The sequence below is a fragment of the Oncorhynchus clarkii genome, chromosome 30 (genome assembly GCF_045791955.1).
Source record: "Oncorhynchus clarkii lewisi isolate Uvic-CL-2024 chromosome 30, UVic_Ocla_1.0, whole genome shotgun sequence".
NCBI classification, from domain to species: domain Eukaryota; kingdom Metazoa; phylum Chordata; class Actinopteri; order Salmoniformes; family Salmonidae; genus Oncorhynchus; species Oncorhynchus clarkii.
In genome coordinates this window covers 27,321,650-27,344,938 of record NC_092176.1, presented here as the reverse complement: position 1 = coordinate 27,344,938, position 23,289 = coordinate 27,321,650, and the positions used below count along the sequence as shown (strand labels likewise).

The 23,289-nt window shown below is 42.3% G+C and overlaps 1 protein-coding gene across 2 annotated transcripts in view; it reads left to right on the top strand.

The window, feature by feature from the left end:
* LOC139389285 (hexokinase-2-like) overlaps positions 1-23,289 on the top strand; it is a 94,390-nt gene that overhangs the window by 7,402 nt on the left and 63,699 nt on the right. For both annotated transcript variants that reach the window (XM_071135871.1, XM_071135872.1), the window contains exons 2-5: positions 16,417-16,579; positions 20,923-21,071; positions 21,913-22,032; positions 22,174-22,269. In XM_071135871.1, coding sequence (XP_070991972.1) covers positions 16,417-16,579; positions 20,923-21,071; positions 21,913-22,032; positions 22,174-22,269 — 528 coding nt within the window. The remainder of the gene's footprint in view (positions 1-16,416; positions 16,580-20,922; positions 21,072-21,912; positions 22,033-22,173; positions 22,270-23,289) is intronic.

Sequence of the window (23,289 nt, the reverse complement as noted above, 5' to 3'; positions counted from 1 at the left end):
CCCTTAGTTCCAGTGAAGGACAATCTTAACGCTACAGCATACAATGACATTCTAGACAATTCTGTGCTTCCAACTTTGTGGCAACAGTTTGGGGAAGGCCCTTTCCTGTTTCAGTATGACAATGCCCCTGTGCACAAAGTGAGGTCCATACAGAAATGGTTTGTTGAGATTGGTGTGGAAGGACTTGACTGGCCTGCACAGAACCCTGACCTCAACCCCATCGAACACCTTTGGGATGAATTGGAACGTCAACTGCGAGCCAGGACGTATCTGCCAACATCAGTGCCCAACCTCACTAATGCTCTTAGTGAGGTTGGAAGCAAGGCCCTGCAGCAATGTTCCAACATTTAGTGGAAAGCCTTCCTAGAAGAGTGGAGGCTGTTATAGCAGCAAAGGGGGGAACAATTTCATTTTAATGCCCACGATTTTGGAATGAGATGTTCGACGAGCAGTGTCCACATACTTTTGCACATGTAATGTATTCTAGCCTACGAAGGTGTTGTCCTAAAGTTATGGCATTCAAAAAAAAGAAGAATGAAAGTTTATAGCCTGGGCATAGGCTATACCCAATCACAACTTTATGATGGATGGAGCAAACAGTGTTATTTATTTTTATATTATTTCGAGTCAAACCAATTATCCTATTCTGAAGACGGTAGACTGCTTCTATCCAGGCCTGATGTCACTACGATAAGACAGCCCCTTTGTCATCAGTCACTGCAAGTTAGTTCTGAATGATTTGTTGCCGTAAAATTTTGTTGAACTCAGTTGACCAAGTTACCTAGCTAACTCCTCAAATTACATTCATAGTATAGGCTCTGCTCGCCAGCTGTGTTTAACTTGCTAAGCCTGTTAGGTTCGGCCAGCCACAAACTGTGCACTACTAGCCTCTAACTTTATTGACATTTCACAGCTCCAACTTAGGTCAATAAAATGTACAATTTTGGACCGCCCACAGGCTACTTCTCCTGCCTGCCTCTCCGTCACTGGCTTTCCTACATTTGTGCTTCTCACCATTCCGAGATTTTCTCTTTAGGCTTTATCCTAGTTCTGATTTACGCCATGACAATATGATTCCTACTGCAGTCTAGTGTAAAAAGTCACATACCCCTTTTGGTGTCTCAACTCTCCGTCCCGCTCAACTCTCTCACTCGTGAGATTTTGCAATCTCCAATTTCAAATTTGAATGCTGTATTGTCAGTTTGTTCCAGATTGCTGCTGGAACATTGTGTCCTGTCAGTGTAATAGATACAGTACATTCGGAAAGTATTCAGACCCCTTGACATTTTCCACGTTTTGTTACATTACAGCCTTATTCTAATATGGATCTTATAGTTGTTTTCCCTAATCAATCTACACACAATACCTCATAATGACAAAGCGAAAACATATTTTTAGACATAAGTGTTCAGACCCTTTACTCAGTTCCTTGTTGAAGCACCTTTGGCAATGATTATAGCCTCGAGTCTTCTTGGGTATGACGCTACAAGCTTGGCACACCTGTTTTTGGGGAGTTTCTCCCATTCTTCTCTGCAGATCCTCTCGAGCTCTTAGGTTTGATGGGGAGCATCCTTATACAGCAATACAATCCCAAAGCCACTCCTGCATTGTCTTGGCTGTGTGCTTATGGTCGTTGTCATGTTGGAAGGTGAACCTTCACCCCAGTCTGAGGTCCTTAGCGCTCTGGGAAGGTTTTCATTAAGTATCTTTCTGTACTTTGCTCCATTCATCTTTCCCTAAATCCTGACTAGTTTCCCAGTCCTTGCTGCTGGAAAAAAATCCCCACAGCATGATGGTGCCACCACCATGCTTCACCTTAGGGATAGAGCCAGGTTTTCTACAGACGGGACGCTTGGCACTCAAATCAAACTGTATTTGTCACATGCGCCGAATACAACAAGTGTAGACCTTACCATGAAATGCTTACTTACAAGCCCTTAACAAGCAGTGCAGTTCAAGAAGAGTTAAGAAAATATTTACCAAATAAACTAAAGTTTTTAAAAAAGAAAGAAAAAAGTAACACAATAACGAGGCTATATACAGGAGGTATCGGTACAGAGTCAGTGTGCGAGTGTACAGGTTAGAGGTGATTTGTACTTGTAAGTAGGGTGACGTGACTATACACAGATAATAAACAGCGAGTAGCAGCAGTGTACAAAACAAATGGATGGGGGGGGGGGGGGTTCCGGTGGTACCACTTCCTGTGCGGTAGCAGAGAAATCAGTCTATGACTTGGGTGACTGGAGTCTCTGACAATTTTATGGACTTTTCTCTGACACCACCTATTATATAGGTCCAGGATTCCAGGAAGCTTGGTCCCAGTGATGTACTGGGCCGTACGCGCTACCATCTGTAGTGCCTTACGATCAGATGCTGTGCAGTTGCCATACCAGTTGGTGATGCAACCGGTCAGGATGCTCTCGATTGTGCAGCTGTAGAACTTTTTGAGGATCTGGGGACCCATGCCAAATGTTTTCAATATCATGAGGGGGAAAAGGTGTTGTGCCCTCTTCACGACTGTCTTGGTGTGTTTGGACCATGATAGCTTGAAACTTGAAACTCTCGACCCGCTCCATTACAGCGCCGTTGATGTTAATGCGGGCCTGTTCGACCCGCCTTTTCCTGTAGTCAACGATCAGCTCCTTTGTCTTGCTCACATTGAGGGAGTGGTTGTTGTCCTGGCACCACACTGCCAGTTCTCTAACCTCCTCCCTGTAGCCGTCTCATCGTTGTCGGTGATCAGGCCTACCCCTGTTGTGTCGTCAGCAAACTTGATGGTGTTGGAGTCGTGTTTTGCCACGCGGTCGTGGGTGAACAGGTAGTACAGGAGGGGACTAAGTACACACCCTTGAGGGGCCCCAGTGTTGAGGATCAGCGTGGCAGACGTGTTGTTGCCTACCCTTACCACCTGGGGGTGGCCCGTCAGGAAGTCCAGGATCCAGTTGCAGAGGGAGGTATTTAGTTCCAGGGTCCTTAGCTTAGTGATGAGCTTCATGGGCACTGTGGTGATTCGCAATAAACAGTATTCTCGCAAAGGTGTTCCTTTTGTCTAGGTGGGAAAGGGCAGTATGGAGTGTGATTGAGATTGCGTCATCTTAGGATCTGTTGGGACAGTATGCGATTTGGAGTGGGTCTAGGGTATCCGGGAGGATGCTGTTGATGTGAGCCATGACCAGCCTTTCAAAGCACTTTATGGCTACCAACGTGAGTGCTACGGGGCGGTAATTATTTAGGCAGGTTACCCTCACATCCTTGGGCACAGGGACTATGGTGGTCTGCTTGAAACATGTAGGTATTAAAGACTCAGTCATGGAGAGATTGAAAATGTCAGTGAAGACTCTTGCCAGTTGGTCCGCGCATGCTTTGAGTACACGTCCTGGTAATCGATCTGACCCTGCGGCTTTGTGAATGTTGACCTGTTTAACCTCTCTGGGATATGTGGGTTGGTAGCATCCCACCTCGCCAACAGCCAGTGAAATTGCATGGTGCCAAATTCAAAACAACAGAAATCCCATAATTAAAATTCCTCAAACATACAAGTATTTTACACCATTTTAAAGATGAACTTCCTGTAAATCCAGCCACAGTGTTCAATTTCAAATGTGCTTTCGCCGCAAAGCCTACCAAACGATTATGTTAGGTCAGTACCTAGTCACAGAAAACCATACAGCCATTTTCCAGCCAAGGAGAGGGCTCACAAAAATCAGAAATAGCGATTAAATTAATCACTAACCGTTGATCTTCATCAGATGGCACTCACAGGATTTCATGTTACACAATAAATGTGTGTTTTGTTCAATAAAATTAATCTTTATGTCCAAAAACCTAATTTGAAATTGGTATGTTATGATCAGAAATGCATTGTCTCAAACAAACATCCGGTGAAAGTGCAGAGAGCCACATCAAATTACAGAAATACTCATAATAAACATTGATAAAAGATACAAGTGTTATGGATGTAGACAAACTTCTCCTTAATGCAACCGCTGTGTCAGATTTCAAAAATACTTTACGGCGAAAGCACACCTTGCGATTATGTTAGGTCAGCGTTAGTCACAGAAAAACATCCAGCCATTTTCCAAAGGAGAAGTGTCAGAAAAGTCAGAAATAGCATTATTAATATTCACTTACCTTTGATGATCTTGATCGGAATGCACTCCCAGGAATCCCAGTTCCACAATAAATGTTTGTTTTGTTCGATAAAGTCCATTATTTATGTCCAAATACCTCCTTTTTGTTTGCGCGTTTAGCCCAGTAATCCAAATGCATATCGTGCGATCACTTGTTCAGACGAAATGTCAAAAAAGTTATATTACAGTTCGTAGAAACATGTCAAACGATGTATAGAATCAATCTTTAGGATGTTTTTATCATACATCTTCAATATTGTTCCAACCGGAGAATTCCTTTGTCTTTAGAAATGCAATGGAACGCAGCTACCTCTCACGGCCACGCGTGTGATCAGCTCATGGCACTCTGACAGACTTCTGGTTTAAACAGCTCTCATTCTCTCCTCCTTCACAGTAGAAGCCTCAAACAAGGTTATAAAGACTGTTGAAATCTAGTGGAAGCCCTAGGAAGTGAAAAATGACCCATGGCTTCTGGTTGGGATATATAGAGTTGAAGTCGGAAGTTTACATACACTTAGGTTGGAGTCATTAAAACTCGTTTTTCAACCACTCCACAAATTTCTTATTAACAAACTATAGTTTTGGCAAGTCGGTTAGGACATCTACTTTGTGCATGACACAAGTAATTTTTCCAACAATTGTTTACAGACAGATTATTTCACTTATAATTCACTGTATTCAAATTTCAGTGGGTCAGAAGTTCACATACACTAAGTTGACTGTACCTTTAAACAGCTTGGAAAATTCCAGAAAATGAAAATGATTTAGAAGCTTCTGAAGCTTTCTGATCAAAAGCAATGGAACGAGAGCTAACTCTCTCGTGACCGCGCGTCATGAGACCAAGGCACTCTGCCAGACCACTGACTCATACAGGTCTCATGAGCCCCTCCTTTATAGTAGAATCCTCAAACAAGTTTCTAAAGACGGTTGACATCTAGTGGAAGCCTTAGGAAGTGAAAAATGACCCCATAGACACTGTGTATTCGGTAGGCCATGCTTTGAAAACCTACAAACCTCAGATTTCCCACTTCCTGGTTGGATTCTTCTCGGGTTTCGCCTGCCATATGAGTTCTGTTATACTCACAGACATCATTTAAACGGTTTTAGAAACTTCAGAGTGTTTTCTATCCAATACTACTAATACTATGCATATATTAGCATATGGGACAGAGTAGCAGGCAGTGTACTTTGGGCACCTTATTCATCCAAGCTACTCAATACTGCCCCCCTGTCACCAAGAAGTTTTAACTTCCTGACTGATGTCTTGAGATGTTGCTTCAATATATCCACATAATTTTCCTAACTCATGATGCCATCTATTTTGTGAAGTGCACCAGTCCATCCTTCAGTAAAGCTGCCACCCCTGTGCTTCACGGTTGGGATGGTGTTCTTCGGCTTGCAAGCATCCCCCTTTTTCCTCCAAATATAACGATGGTCAATATGGCCAAACAGTTCTATTTTTGTTTCATCAGACCAGAGGACATTTCTCCAAAAAGTACGATCGTGGTTTTCGAGCAATGACTTCTTCCTTGCTCAGCAGCCTTTCAGGTTATGTCGATACTCCAAGCGGACTGCCATGTGCCTTTTACTGAGGAGTGGCTTCTGTCTGGCCACTCTACCAAAGGCCTGGTTGGTGGAGTGCTGCAGAGATTGTTGTCCTTCTGGAAGATTCTCACAGCTCCACAGTGGAACTCTGGAGCTCTGTCCATGTGACCATCAAGTTCTTGGTCACCTCCCTGACCAAGGCCCTTCTCCCCCGATTGCTCCATTTGGCCGGGCGGCCAGCTCTAGGAAGAGTCTTGGTGGTTCCAAACTACTTGTGTTCTTGAGTACCTTCGATGCTGCAGAAATGCCTAGATCTGTGCCTCGAGACAATCCTGTCTTGTAGCTAGCTCTACGGACAATTCCTTTGACCTTATGGCTTGGTTTTTGGCTCTGACATGCAAAGTCAACTATGGGACTTTATATAGACAGGTGTTTGCCTTTCCAAATCATGTCCAATCAATTTAATTGACTACCCGTGTACTCCAATCAATTTGTATAAATATCTCAAGGATGATCAATGGAAACAGGATGCACCTGAGTTCAATTTTGAGTCTCATAGCAAAGGGTCTGAATACTTATGGAAATAAGGTGTTTTAAAAATAAATGTATATTTGCTAAAAATTCTAAACCTGTTTTCACCTCTTTTGTCATTGTGGGGTATTTTGTGTAGATTGATGACATTGTTATTTATTTAATTATTTTAGAATCAAGCTGTAACTTAACAAAATGTGGAAAAGGTAAGTGGTCTGAATACTTTCTGTATTTATTTAAAGTACTGTGGTGGGCCCGTGGAGGACATCAGCTGCCAGTACATATGGCTGGTGCTAAGCAGAGGCATCTAGGCTAGTTCCTGGAGTTGGAGCAAACCAGTAGAGCAGGGGGTGGTTTTAGTTAGCCCTGGGGAAGTGTGACTCGTGTTCCAGTACAATAAAATGTTGTCAGAGGAAAGAGGCTTGATACAGAATGTTAATTTAAGGAGTTGAGAGAGAGAGCCTTCAGAAATAGTCCGATTTGGCATTGTTTGACCGTGGTATGATTGACGAGAAACAAATTGGCCTAGACCTATTGTAGACGATGTACCTAACTGGAAATCTAAATAAGATAGAGAACATATTTCATGATATTCCATTGTGTAGTCTCTGTGATGACTGCTTGTCTGTAATGTCACCTTGGCTGTGGAAACAATCTGAACCTATCAGAGGAATCAAGGTAAGACCCAAGTGCAGACTATGTGAAGTAACAATGTTTATTGTAACCACAGAGGCAGGCAAACGACAGGTCATGGCAGGCAGGGGTCGATAATCCAGAGCTGAGGCCAAGGTACAGGACAGCAGTCAGGCTCAGGGTCAGAGACAGGCAGAGGTCGGTAATCCAGAGGTGGAACAAAGGTACAGAATGGCAGGCAGGCTCAGGGTCAGAGACAGGCAGTGGTCGGGCGGGTACAGGGTCAGGACAAGTAAAAGTTAAAAACCAGAAGGACGAGAAAAAGAGAGACTAGGGGAAAAACAGGAGCTGAGACAAAACGCTGGTATGCTTGAACAAACAAGGTGAACTGGCAAAAGACAGACAGAAAACACAGGTACAAATATACAGGGGATAATGGGGAAGATGGGTGACACCTTGAGGGTGTGGAGACATGGACTGGTAAAACAAATCAGGGTGTGACAGTACCCCCCCCCCCCCCCCCCCCCCCGGGATGCACCATGCGTCCTGCCTGGGCACGTACCCGGTTGAGCGGGGCGCTGGAGATGAGATGAGGCCTGGGTCCAGGAAGTCCCTAGTGGAGACCCAGGACCTCTCCTCCTGGCCATTGGTGCAGCGGAAGCGAAGTGGCCCGGGCCTTACTGAACCCCTCCCAGAGGTCCTGGTACTTGGTGGGGCAGACGGAGAGGTCCCGGGCAATTTCCAAGCCCCCAGGAAGACGTCCCTGGGCCCAGCGTCGTCTGGGTTTGGCCGGGGTAGGCTGTCATTATAAATAAGAATTAGTTCTTAACTGACTTGCCTTGTTAAATAAAATAAAACATTTAAAAATATCAGATTACTGTTGGCATTTCAGCAGGGTAGATTGTAGTATAATGAGTGCCAGATGTATTCTGTTAGCGGTGACAAGATGGTACTTCCACTGGCCCTAATGGCTCCGGCCCATAGGGTTGCACATTTTGGGGAATATTCAGAGGTGGGAATTAACGGGAATATATGGGTATTAATATTAATACCATTTAAATGGAGATGTTTTTTGCGTTGGAAATATTTACCACATCATATGGAGACAGAAACATAAGGTAAAAGGTTTATCGTAAGTAGACATAATTGCAAATAATTAAATCCTTCCAATAGAAATAAAAACTTGAGTTACGAATTGAACTTTAATTAAATGAGTTGACTCTTCACATGGGATGATTTCACTGAACAACAAAATAAAGGGAATATTGAATGATCCCCAATGATCCATCACATCTACCAAAAACGTCTTCAACATACATCTGTAAAATGATAGTCTAGAAACTAAAGCTTTGGTTGTCTTCCTCTCAGGGTTCCATGTCTTCTCCCTGGACCTCCTCAATGTCCACCTCTTGAACATCAGACTCTGAGGCCTCATCTTCACTGTCACTTTCTAACCTTGTTGAGGATGGCTCGTTGTCAGGCTCAAAAAGCCTCAAATTGGCCCGGACAGCCACCAATTTTCAACCCTTGTATTTGTCATCCTGTTGCATGCTTCGGTGTGTGTGTTCCCAAACAAGGACCAGTTGCACGCCGAGGCGGCTGATGTTGGTGGGATTTGGAGGATGATGGAGGCAACAGGGGAAACAGCCTCATATCCACAAAGTTCCTTCCACCAGGTGACTGATGAGACGTGTTGGCACGACTGCCATATTGCATCGCCATCCCAAAGCCCTTGCTTAGAAGTGTACTTCACCAGACTGCCAAGAAGCTTGCCCTCATCCAGGCCAAGGTGGCGAGACATGGTAGTAATGACACCATAGGCCTTGTTGATCTCTGCACCAGACAGGATTCTCTTGCCAGCATACTTGGGGTCCAACATGTACGCTGTGGCGTGTTTGGGCTTCAGGCAGAAGTCTTCACGCTTTTTGATGTATTTCAGAACTGCAGTTTCCTCGGCTTGGAGCAACAGTGAAGTGGGCAGGGCAGTACAGATTTATTCTCTTACATCTGCAAGCTGAGTCTGAACATCAATCAAGATGGCATTGTCTCCTTCAATCCGTGCAATGGCTACTGCTATAGGTTTCAGGAGTTTCAGGCTGCTTACCACTCTCTCCCAAAATAAATCATCCAGGATGAACCTCTTGATGGGGCTGTCCATATCGGCAGACTGTGATATGGCTATTTCTTGGAGAGACTTCACCTCCAGGAGACTGTCAAACATGATGACAACACCACCCCAACGGGTGTTGCTGGGCAGCTTCAGTGTGGTGCTATTATTCTTCTCACTTTGCTTGGTGAGGTAGATTGCTGCTCTAACTTTATGACCCTTCACATTACAAACCATTTCCTTGGCTCTCTTGTAGAGTGTATCCATTGTTGTCAGTGCCATGATGTCCTTGAGGAGCAGATTCAATACATGAGCAGTACAGCCAATGGGTGTGATGTGAGGGTAGGACTCCTCCACTTTAGACCAAGTGGCCTTCATGTTCACAGCATTGTCTGTCACCAGTGAAAATACCTTCTGTGGTCCAAGGTCAATGATGACTGCCTTCAGCTCATCTGCAATGTAGAGACCGGTGTGTATGTTGTCCCTTGTGTCTGCTCTTGTAGAATACTGGTTGAGGGGTGGAGATGATGTAGTTAATTATTCCTTGCCCACGAACATTCTACCACCCATCAGAGATGATTGCAATACAGTCTGCTTTCTCTATGATTTGCTTGACCTTCACTTGAACTCTGTTGAACTCTGCATCCATGAAATGAGTAGATAAAGCATGTCTGGTTGGAGGCGTGTATGCTGGGCGAAGAACATTCAGAAATCTCTTCCAATACACATTGCCTGTGAGAATCAGAGTTGAACGAGTTGCATACACAGCTTGAGTAAGACATTCATCAGCATTTCTCTGACTACGTTCCTCCATTGAGCCAAAACAACTTCTGATTCCAGGAGGACCATGAGCTATTGCTGTCGATAAGGTGTCTGATTCATCATTTTCACCTCAAATAGAAGTAGAGGGACTTTTGTCAGAGGTTGCTTGCTGTGAGCGCTGAGGGAACTTTATGCACTTGGCCAGATGATTCTGCATCTTTGTTGCATTCTTCACATGATTTGGCACATTATTTGCAAATGTACATAGCTTTTCCTTTTACATTAGCTGCAGTGAAATGTCTCCACACATCAGATAGTGCCCGTGGCATTTTCCTGTAAAGATTAGAAAACAATTAGTAAAAATAAAAAAAATACAATTCCATGTACAGATAAATAGTTAAGCAGTTAGATTAAACAACTCCTTTGTAAGCTAAATGTTTTTAAATGAAACCTGCATGGAAACAGGTGAATTAACAGTCCTCAGTTAGCAGGCTCAAGCAAGCTAAAACCCACACGGCAGCAAAAAACTAACTAGCGGAAATTGTTAACAAGTTAGAAATTATTTAAACACACTTTGCTGTAGGCTACTATTTACTAGTTAACAAAAAATGGTGTATGTCATATAAAATATATTCACCCCACCCAGTATTGTAATCAAAACTTACCAGAAAGCATGTAGTCCTTAGCTCAATAACATCTCATTAGTGTGCAAGATCTTGAGAATCAGCTGTACATGTGATGGAAGAATGCACTGTGTATGCAGAGGGTTGCAATTCTATTGCATTGGGGATACTTTAACCAAAATATGCCACAAGACCTATAATTGCCTTATGTGTATCCTTCAAAGGTTCACTGTTATAAGCTAACTTTTTTTGATGAATTTAAGCAAAATTCCACAAATTCCCGGGCTTAATTTCCCATACAAAATTTTCGGAAAAAATAAATGTACCCAAAAGTTTCCTACCCTTTTGCAACCCTAATAGCAAAAATCCATATCGTGATTTGCCAGATTTGGGCACTAAACACCTAAATTGGAACATAGTAGCCATACAGTAACATGCTATACATGAAGTCAGGCTCTGCTCTTCACAGCACTGTATGGGTTTGGACTGACAGACGTTCTGAACTTGAACACCTCGCCCGACAAGAAGTGTATTTTGAAAGATGAGACGTTGAGGATTATAATAAATAGGGCTTTGATGTTACACAAGCTAGGCAAACACCTGTGAGTCCAAATGTGCACTTCACATTTCGAAATCATAAAACTTGTGTCATATACAGCTTCAACATTTATGATCACTATGTTTGATGTACAGTTACAAGATTAAATGGAATCATACCCTGAGTTGTTCTGAACAGAAGGAGCCTATGTTTATTTATTGTGAAGAAAATTTGGCCGGGCGCATACACCTGAATGCTCTCAAGACTCCTTTTTATGATCTGTTTATCTGAATTACCCTGTAAAAGCTGAACACTGTAAGATCATATTTTATAACTTAGCTAGTCATGTTGGCAATAGAACAAGCTTTCCCCCAAACATTTTTGGGGGGGATTTTTGAACAACAACAGTAATTTGTTATGCTGGTGATGCAGGGTTGTGCTCCAAATGAAATGACCTACAAGTGTGCTTGCTCTAGTTCCTCAACAGCACAGTTAGAATAGCTCAAAAAAAGTACCTTAAGGTTGATGACTCTTTGAGTCAGAATCACCCTTATACGCCAAGTACATTTACACATACTCAGAATTTGACTAGGTAATATGGTGTTGGTTGTGATCGACAACATTTAGAGACAGAATACAGACAGCAGAGTTTAAAAAACATACATTATATAGAAATAGGTAGAGTGTGCATAGAGCTATGAGAATGAGCAGCTATACACATATACAGTGGATGTACAAATGTACACTATCAGTATGAATATATCTAAATGTTGAGAGATTAGCAGTATAGTGCAGTTATTTTGTGTACAGTTCAAGTCAGAGATGACTTGATGCGGTGTGCAGCAAAGTTCATAGTCCTTTAGTCATAAAAGTGCATTGAAATTGCTTAGGAACTGTGCATTCTTTAGAGGTGTGTGGCCACTTGGGGAAACCAATTAGTCCTCTCACTTAAAACCTTGTAATTTGTTTGTCTTATTTTTCACCTACCCCACATTTTCCAGGAATAGTCGTATCATGTTACTGAATGTATCCAGGGTGTTTTCGGGTTTCGTTATCAACAAATGCGTCAAAGTACAGTCAAAATAAAATCAACACTGTAATGTTTGGATTCAGTCTTTTCAGGGGAACTGTTGTGGTCTAATAATTTTTTACATTTTCTCTAAACTGTTCCTTTTCAATTGCTACAAACGTTACGCATGTGCTTGTCAAATTTATTCTGTAAGAAACATTTGAATTAAGCCCTATGAATATAGGCCAATTCCCATGAGTGTAAAGGGTTAACAACCCATATGAGCAAACTTATTTAATTTCAAACTTCACATTTCTCTTGTATCATAATACACAATATCAGCAAAATGCCTGTGATAAGTAATCGGTATGGTCGTTGTCGATCATTTTCAATTTATCGTCCCAGCTCTAACTCGCACACACACGTTTGTTTTACTATACTTGTGAGGACTGTTTAGGAACCAACAATTGATTACCATTCAAAATCCTATTATCCCTTAACCTTAACCTTAACCTTAACACTAACTCCTAAGCCTAAAATAGCCCTTTGAGGACTGGCAAAATGTCCTCACTTCTCAGAATTATCACACACACACACACACACACACACACACACAAATTGTGCTAATTGAAAACAACGCTATGTAACTTCAGTGGGAAAGCAACAAAATAGAGACATACACTTATAACCACGTAAGCAAACAGATGGTTCCTTTGTATAGCTATTAGCTAACCATTGTCACTGCACGGTAAACCTCATGAACATTGACTACTCATGTCAGGCTATAAGTCAGACATTCAATAAGGAATCAATAGCGTCCTGTCCAGGGGGTAGACTGGTACGTCAAGCTGCCTCACGCTACAGAAACAGGAAACATGCTCCTGCCCTATTAGCCTTTCTGTCTCGAACAAGGCCTGTTGTAATAATGCATCTTCTTTTCTCTGTTGCCCTTTCCTAAGGTCAGGTGGATAAATACCTTTACCACCTTCCAGTTACAGTGCATTCGGAAAGTATTAAGACCCACATTTTGTTGTTACAGCCTTATTCTAAAATGGATTCATTATTTTTTCCCCCTCATCAATCTACACACAATACCCCATAATGACAAAACAAAAACAGGTTTTTCAAAATTGTTGCAAATGTATTAACACTGAAATATCATATTTATATAAGTATTCAGACCCTTTACTCAGTACTTTGTTGAAGCACCTTTGGCAGCGATTACAACCTCGAGTCTTCTTGGGTATGACGCTACAGGCATGGCACACCAGTATTTGTGGAGTTTCTCCCCTTCTTCTCTGCAGAGCCTCTCAAGCTCTCAGGTTAGATGGGGAGCATCACTGCACAGCTATTTTCAGGTCTCTCCAGAGATGTTCGATCGGGTTCAAGTCCAGGCTCTGGCTGGGGCAACTCAAGGACATTCACAGACTTGTCCTGAAGCCACCCCAGCTTGGTGTTGGCTGTGTGCTTAGGGTTGTTGTCCTGTTGGAAGGTGAACTTTCACCTCAGTATGAGGTCCTGACTTTCACCTCAGTATGAGGTCCTGAGTGCTCTGGAGCAGGTTTTCATCAAGGATCTCTCTGTACTTTGCTCCGTTCATATATCCCTGAATCCTGACTAGTCTCCCTGACTAGTCTTCTGAAAAACATCACCAGAGAACTGTGGAGCACTGTCAGTGACCATCGGGTTCTTGGCCACCTCCCCCGATTGCTCAGTTTGGCCAAGCGGCCAGCTCTAGGAAGAGTCTTGGTGGTTCCAAACTAAACTCAGCAAAAAAAGAAACGTCCATTTTTCACGACCCTGTCTTTCAAAGATAATTCGTAAAAATCCAAATAACTTCACAGATCTTCATTGTAAAGGGTTTTAACAATGTTTCCCATGCTTGTTCAACGAACCATAAACAATTAATGAACATGCACCTGTGGAATGGTCGTTAAGACACTAATAGCTTACAGATGGTAGGAAATTAAGGTTACAGTTATGATAACTTAGGACACTAAAGAGGCCTTTCTACTGACTCTGACCAAAAGAAAGATGCCCAGAGTCCCTGCACGTGAACGTGCCTTAGACATGCTGCAAGGAGGCATGAGGACTGCAGATGTGGCCAGGGCAATACATTGCAATGCCTGTACTGTAAGACGCCTAAGACAGCGCCACAGGGAGACAGGACGGACATCTGATTGTCCTCGCAGTGGCAGACCACGTGTAACAACACCTGCACAGGATCGATACATCCGAACATCACACCTGCCGAACAGGTACTCGATGGCAACAACAACTGTCCAAGTTACACCAGGAATGCACAATTCCTCCATCAGTGCTCAGACTGTCCACAAAAGCTGAGAGGGGCTGGACTGAAGGCTTGTAGGCCTGTTGTAAGGCAGGTCCTCACCAGATATCACCGGCAACAATGTCGCCTATGGACACAGACAGGACCACCGTCGCTGGACCAGACAGGACTGGCAAAAAGTGCTCTTCACTGACGAGCCGCGGTTTTGTCTCACCAGGGGTGATTGTCAGATTCGCGTTTATCATCGAAGGAATGAGCGTTACAACGAGGTCTGTACTCTGGAGAGGGATCGATTTGGAGGTGGAGGGTCTTTCATGGTCTGGGGTGGTATCACAGCATCATTAGACTGAGTTTGTTGTCATTGCAGGCATTATCAACGCTGTGCATTACAGGGAAGACATTCTCCTCCCTCAAGTGGTACCCTTCCTGCAGGCTCATCCTGACATGGCCCAACAGCATCACAATGCCACCAGCCATACTGCTTGTTCCGTGCGTGATTTCCTGCAAGACAGGGATGTCAGTGTTCTGCCATGGCCAGCAAGGAGCCCAGATCTCAATCCCATTGAGCACGTCTGGGACCTATTGGATTGGAGGGTGAGGGCTGGGCCATACCCCCCCAGAAATGTCTGGGAACTTGCAGGTGCCATGGTGGAAGAATGAGGTAACATCTCACAGTAAGAACTGGCAAATCTGCTGCTGTCCACGAGGAGGAGATGCACTGCAGTACTTAGTATCTGGTGTGGCCACCAGCTGTATTGACTGTTACTTTTGTTGTTCAGGGACACATTATTCAATTTCTGTTAGTCACATGTCTGTGGAACTTGTTCAGTTTATGTCTCAGTTGTTGAATCTTATGTTCAAACAAATTTTTACATGTTAAGTTTGCTGAAAATAAATGCAGTTGACAGTGAGAGGACGTTTCTTTTTTTGCTGAGTTTACTTCCATTTAAGAATAATGGAGGCCACTGTGTTCTTTGGGACCTTCAATGCTGCAGAAATGTTTTGGTACCCTTCCCCAGATCTGTGCCTCAACACAATCCTGTCTCGGAGCTCTACTGACAATTCCTTCGACCTCATGTCTTGATTTTTGCTCTGACATTCACTGTCAACTGTGGGACCTTATAGAGACAGCTGTGTGCCTTTCCAAATCATGTTCAATCGATTGAAGTTACCACAGGTGGACTCCAATAAAGTTGTAGAAACATCTCATGGATGATCAATGGAAACAGGATGCACCTGACCTAAATGTTGAGTCTCTTTCAAAAGGGTCTGAATACTAATGTAAATAAGGTATTTCTGTTTTTTTTAATATTCACTCAAGTTCAAAAGTTTGGGGTCACTTAGAAATGTCCTTGTTTTTGAAAGAAAAGCAAATTTTTTTGGTCCATTTTTAAAATAATATCAAATTGATCAGAAATACAGTGTACTGTAGACATTGAGCAAGAGGACAAGTACATTCGTGTCTAGTTTGAGAAACAGACGCCTCACAAGTCCTCAACTGGCAGCTTCATTAAATGGTACCCGCAAAACACCAGTCAACGTCAACAGTGAAGAGACGACTCCGGGATGCTGACCTTCTAGGCAGAGTTGCAAAGAAAAAGCAATTTCTCAGACTGGCCAATAAAAATAAAAGATTAAGATGGGAAAAATAACACAGACACTGGACAGAGGAACTCTGGAGTGGTTGAAAAACACTTTGGTTGGTGTCATTAAAACTCATATGTAAACTTCCTACTTCAACTGTAATTGCAAAAGGGTTTTCTATTGATCAATTTGCCTTTTTAAAATTATAAACTTGGAATAGCTAACACAACGTTTCACTGGAACACAGGAGTGATGGTTGCTGATAATGGTCCTCAGTACGCCTATGTAGATATTCCATTAAAAAGCTGCCATTTCCATCTACAATTGTCATTTACAACATGAACAATGTCTACACTGTATTTCTGATCAATTTGATGTTATTTTAATGGACAAAAAAATTTGCTTTTCTTTCAAAAACAAGGACATTTCTAAATGACCTCAAACTTTTGAACAGTACTGAGTATTTGCAAAAATGTCTAAACCTGTTTTTGCTTCGTCATTATGGGGTATTTTGTGTAGATTGATGGAAAAAAATAATTAATTCAATTTTAGAATAAGGATGTAACGTAACAAAATGTGGAAAAAGTCATTGGGTCTGAAAACTTTCCGAATGCTCTGTATATTTATCTTACTCTGTTTTCTTCCTCTCTCTCTCCCTCTTAAGGTGGATAAATTATTGTACCACCTGCGGTTATCGGACGAGAACCTGATTGACGTGGCTGAGAGGTTCCGGAGGGAGATGGATAAGGGGCTGGGCCGTGACTCCAACCCTACGGCTGCTGTGAAGATGCTGCCCACGTTTGTGCGCTCCACCCCTGACGGGACAGGTGAGGGGGTCTGACAGACATCTGAGTAATTTCTATTCTATTTACGTTGTGTCCCAAATGGCACCACATTCCCTTTACAGTGGGACTGGCCAAAAGTACTGGTCAAAAGTAGTTCACTATAAAGGTAATAGGGTGCCATTTGGGACGCAGACTTAAATGTTATTTAATCAGGAAGTCCCATCGAGGTCAGAAGACTTCTTTCTTCAGGGAGGCCTGGAGAAATCTCAGTACATCCATGCCGCAGGCCCTTCTTAGAGTCCATAGAGACCCATGCCTTGCCTACCAATGCACTTTACTGGAATAAGAAAAATTGCACAATCCTTCAATAATTTCATATTTGTAACTTGCTTAGATGAGGGCAGGCTGGTAGAATGAGAGACTGGTGGTGAAAAGCACATAAATCCTGAAGCTGTGTGTCTCAGCTGCAGAATATGACCTGTGTCAGTGAACTGTGTCAGAATGACACAGCTAAGCCCAGTTAAGAGCCATAGATGGATATATATATATTTATAGCTATATGACTCTGGCCCCATCTAAAGTGTTTTTTTTATCTTACTTAACCTGTATTGAATGAAAAAGTGCCATTGGTGTCAGAAGACCTCTCTCCCAAGAGAGACCTGGCCATCAAGCCTTCTCATGCACAGTAATAGAGACCCATAGAGACCCATGCCTTGCCTACCAATGCACTTTACTGGAATAAGAAAAATTGCACAATCCTTCAATAATTTCATATTTGTAACTTGCTTAGATGAGGGCAGGCTGGTAGAATGAGAGACTGGTGGTGAAAAGCACATAAATCCTGAAGCTGTGTGTCTCAGCTGCAGAATATGACCTGTGTCAGTGAACTGTGTCAGAATGACACAGCTAAGCCCAGTTAAGAGCCATAGATGGATATATATATATTTATAGCTATATGACTCTGGCCCCATCTAAAGTGTTTTTTTTAATCTTATTTAACCTGTATTGAATGAAAAAGTGCCATTGGTGTCAGAAGACCTCTCTCCCAAGAGAGACCTGGCCATCAAGCCTTCTCATGCACAGTAATTGGAATCTTCAAGAAACAGCACAACCCATGCTTAGAAATATGTCAACTATGGACTGGTTGTTGAGGTGAGAATAGGAGGGAATTTTTTTGTTTGACAGCTCTTTAGATCAGGGTTTCTCAATCTTCGCCCTAGTTTCTCAATCTTGGCACCTTTTGTTTTTGCCCTAGCATTCACCCACTTGATTCAACTAATCCACTCATCATCAAGCCTTAAATTGGGTGTGTGAGTGATAGGTCAAGAACAAAATGTGCACCCCTTTGGATCCCCAGAACCATGATGAACCTTTAGCTAATGAGAGTATGCTGGTGAAGAATGGCACATAGAAAATCTGGGCTCTGTTATAATATCCATCCACACTAGCATACCACTTTTAATTAAATTAATTGGACATGCACTCTAGGAGGGTTTTGTCTAGAAGGGACACAGCTTTTGTCAAAATTGACTTTTTTTGCAGGTTAGAAGAACTTACCAGCAGGTTAGGAAAATTAATGTAGCAGCTTAGGAGAATTAGGTTAAGGTTAGGAAAAGGGTTAAGGTTAGCTAAAATGCCCCCCCCCCCATTTTTTTGTTTGTTGTTGACTGTAGCTGTATCCCATCTAGACATTACATTCTAGCGGTAGGCCTATGCTGCATGAACATTGAAATGTCCCAGCTGCGTTTTCCTTTGAGTTTGACCTGTGTTAGTGACTGTGACCGGGCCATATCAAAAGTATATCAGGTGTCAAAAACCACTCTTGGAGACTGGGGAAGGTGATTTGTCATAAGTGACTGGAGAGGAATGGTAAATGTGAATTGCAGAGAAAGTGCAAAAGCAACCAGGCCAAACCCCGGTTTGCTCAGCCTGTTGATTCTGGTCATTATTGGCATATTAAACTCCAACCTATCAGATAAGTGTCTATCCAGCTGAACCACTGTTATGTCTCCCTCCCTCTTTCTCATCATTCTCACTTTCCCTGCCTCTCTATCTTGTCTCTCTCTCACTCTTTTGACTAGTGTTGCACGATATACCGAAGCTTCTGTACTTTTTTTTATACTAAAACATGAAAAGCGGTTTGGTACTAGAATTGTTGTTACTTTCTGTACTTATGTCAAATTTGTCTCACGTGACATCATATGTGGATTGAGAGGATCGAGTCTGAATCTTTGACAGACAAATTATTGTTACTTTCTGTACTTGTATCAAAGGTGTCTCACGTGACGTCAAAGATTCAGACAAATAACTGAAGGGGGCAGTAGCTAGCCAGGCTGCGTTTGCACATGCAGCTGACACCGAGCAAGCCACTTACTTAAGAAGCAAGCAAGAAGAGCATGGCTTCTTCAAACGTAAATTTCATACCTTCACACACACAACTTTTATTATAGCTCAGTGTCCGCAGCTTGTTGACCAAACTGTCTGCAGAAGCGAACTATGGGAATACTTTGATTACAGAGCAGATGGGAGGCCAGCCCACCAAAACAACTAAGTAAAAGGTCTTACAAAGCAGTACAGTGCACTTTATTAGGCTACAGATTAAATAAGTGATGAACTTCACAGGGTGGTGAATGTGCAAAGTGATGAGCTTGATGTTCCTTTCCAATATATAACGAGGGTTTTATTCTGGTGACATGATCAATGCTTGGTTGCCATTTCACAAATACAAATAGCTCTCTTATCCATAATAATCTCATAATTTAGATAGCCTATCTGCGAGTTATTGTCTATAGCTCACATGCCAAGACCAGAGTGGGCACATTTGCTATATAAACGCAAAAGTTCTTGACATAACCATCAGTAGAGTTGAAAATACGAACGAAACGCATTTAACTTGTATTTGCGTTCGGTACTGTCACGGTCGTCCTCCTCTTCATCTGAAGAGGAGAGGCGAGATGGATCGGAAGACCAAAATGCGGCGTGGTAAGTGTCCATGGTAAATCTTTAATAAAGAAAGTACTGACACTGCATACAAAACAATAAACAAATGACGACCGTGAAGCTACAAATGAGACCTGTGCTGACACAAGCCACTGACATAGACAATCACCCACAAACAAACAGTGCAACCCAGGCTACCTAAGTATGATTCTCAATCAGAGACAACTAATGACACCTGCCTCTGATTGAGAACCATACTAGGCCGAAACATAGAAATCCCCAAATCATAGAAAATCAAACAGACTGCCCACCCAACTCATGCCCTGACCATACTAACTAAATACAAAAACAAAGGAAATAAGTCAGAACGTGACAGGTACATGGCCATTTAACGTCAAAAGTTATTTTTATGTGCACTACATCATCAAATAATCAAAGCTTGATGATGAATTGGTTATTTGAATCAGTTGTTTAGTGCATGGGGGGGGGCACTGCTGTAGAGTAAGTGTCTATGGTAGACAATTGCAGTTTAGAAGGTTCAGCAGAAATGAGATATTTTATTTGTTCTACCCGTTATCAATATATTGTTCAATGTTAAAAAAAATCTGTATTGAAAAAATCTGGGATTGTGTGTGTGTGTGTGTGACAGCACTATTTCTGACTCACACTCTCTCTCTCTCTCTCTCTCTCTCCTCGTTCTCTCTCCTTCCTTTCGATGTGGTTTTCTTTTCAATCTAAATTATGTGGTTAGCCACTGATGTTGAATGTTCGGTAGGCTATTCACTCAAATGTGACAGGATTCCAAACTTATTTTATACTTGTTTATTGCATTGAATAAAACCTTATAGTTTGGTAATTAACATTTTATGTTGGTTGTTATGCATTATAAAATAAGGTCAGTCCATTGAAAGATTCCCCTTTATATCTCATAAACATGGGTATGTTATTGGCAATGGGTTAAAGACATCACTTTTCAAAGAGGACTCCGATGTTCAGAAGGAGCCTACTGCTTCATGGTCAATGTCCTCTGTGGTTGTAATGAAATTAATTTTAGTCTGACTTGTGATCACCCCTGCTCCAATCAACATTATTGCTGCTCATGGTTATCTCTATTGCAGCTTTGTAACTTTCATAAAGACTGTGGTAGAAACGTATACGCTCTTTATAAAATAGTACTATGACATGAAAAATACCATTAGTCCTATTTTTGGTACATTCTTGGATTTATTGTTGTCCTCCATTTAGGCTGTTTGGAAGACTTTTAGTATATGATTTATTTACCCAGACGAGCACCACATTCCCACTTAAATATTTGGTATACCTGTTTTCTTTACCCTCTCTATTGCAGTTTAGTAGACTTAGTAGTTAGTTTGTGTTTTTTGTATATTTTTTTTTTATTGCTTTGCAGCATTTTTGAGTATGTGTGTGTTTTTTGACTCTTCCAGAAAAGGGAGACTTCCTGGCTCTCGACCTGGGTGGGACCAACTTCCGGGTCCTGCTGGTGAAGGTGTCTGACAACGGGAAGCAGAAGGTGGAGATGGAGAACCAGATCTATGCCATTCCTGAGGAGCTGATGAGGGGCAGCGGCGAAGAGGTGAGAGGAGAAGGGGATGTTCGTTTCAATGGACATCAGGAATGACCTAAATTCACACAGCAAATCCATGCAATGGGCCAGATGCTTGACCTTTGACCTTATTACTGTGACCTCTTAAAGGGCCAATCGGGAGTTTAAACAAAAACAAAGCAACCACTCCACCACTGTTTCTGTAAAAAGTTGAGGGATGGGGCTGGAGAAATGTAATTAACACACAGACCTATGGATGCAAGGACTGACCATCCATGATATCAAAATTATAGTTTTAACTATGTTATGAGGCTGTAACTGGTTTGTTTACATTTACTTTGTTTACAAACATTGGTGTAAAACAGTTTTCTATTTTGGGTTCTGATGGGGTACGAAACTAATAAGCCCATGAGTCATAAGTTATATTCTTCAAGAATCAACAGATACATAACAAAAAAAAAACTTATACATGAATGATATGTATGTAGCAACTGCTGATTGTCCCTTTAAACACTGCCTCATCGTTCAGACCAAGCAGTATCAATGTCGGTAGGTCTGATTTATGACATTTGTATAACATCGCTAACTTTGATGCTGGGAAGAACATCTGGTTCTGGAATAGGGGTTTCATAGATATTTCTAATTCGAACTGTGTTGGGTAAAGACAACATTCGGGGTGTTCAATAAGGGTTGAGGTTGGTAATGGCTTTAATGTCATATATGTAATATTTGACCATAGCATCATAATTTCGCTAAAATATGAGAAAAATGGGGTGGGAAAAACCATAGATCATATCAATGAACTGAAGTGGTTACTAGCACATTGACCAGTTTGCTGCTGTATGTTAACACCCCTCAGTTTCGCCCTTAGCTCTTCGACCATATTGCTGAGTGTCTTGCTAACTTCCTGGAGAAGCTGGGGATCAAGAACCAGAAGCTTCCTCTGGGCTTCACCTTCTCCTTCCCCTGCCAGCAGACCAAACTGGATGAGGTGAGGAATAAGGAGGTTCACTATTGAGGACCGCATTTGAAATTTAAAGAGAAAAATGGAACTCTGATTTGGAGGTTTGAGCCTTCAGAATGATCCAGAAGTTGTCATTGTCTGTGTGCGTGCGTGTGTATGTTCATGCAGAGTATTCTGGTGTCATGGACCAAGGGCTTCAAGTCGCATGGGGTGGAAGGGAGAGATGTGGTCAGCCTTCTGAGGAAAGCCATCATAAAGAGAGGGGTGAGTCAGTGGAAAATGAATGGGCCAAGGTTATGCACCAGTGGCAGCACTCTTTGTGCCTACCACCTTGCCACATCATGCCTTTTTCCTTCCATACAGATAATGTATGGCCTCCTAGCAAACTCCCAGACACTGTGTGCTACAAAAGTAATCTGACCTATATAGGTTATGCTGAAAGTATAACATGAAGGCTTCAGGCCAGCAACATTAAGATGAACTGAAACCTAGTGTTTATTCAAGTTTAGAAAGAGACCATCACACTCAACCCACCAATATCAAGCAAAAAGATATGCCATACAAATATACAGTACCAGTGAAAAATTGTATAATAGTGAAGACATCAAAACTAGGAAATAACACACATGGAATAATGTAGTAACCAAAAAAGTGTTCAACAAATCAAAATATATTTTAGATTCTTCAAAGTAGCAATCCTTTGCCTTGATGACAGCTTTGCACACTCTTGGCATTCTCTTGACCAGCTTCACCTGGAATGCTTTTCCAACAGTCTTGAAGGAGTTCCCACATATGCTGAGCACTTGTTGGCTGCTTTTCCTTCACTCTGCCGTCCAACTCATCCCAAACCATCTCTATTGGGTTGAGGTCGGGTGATTGTGGAGGCCAGGTCATCTGACACAGCACTCCATCACTCTCCTTCTTAGTCAAATAGCCCTTACACAGCCTGGAGCTGTGTTGGGTCATTGTCCTGTTGAAAAACAAATGATAATCCCACGAAGCGCAAACCAGATGGGATGGCGTATCGCTGCAGAATGCTGTGGTAGCCATGCTAGTTAAGTGTGCCTTGAATTTTAAATAAATCACAGACAGTGTCACCAGCAAAGCACCCCAACAGCATCACACCTCCTCCTCCTTGCTTCACGGTGGGAACCACACATGCAGAGATCATCCGTTCACCTACTCTGCATCTCACAAAGACAGGGCGGTTGGAACCAAAAATCTCAAATTTGGACTCATCAGACCAAAGGAGAGATTTCCACCGGTCTAATGTCCATTGCTTGT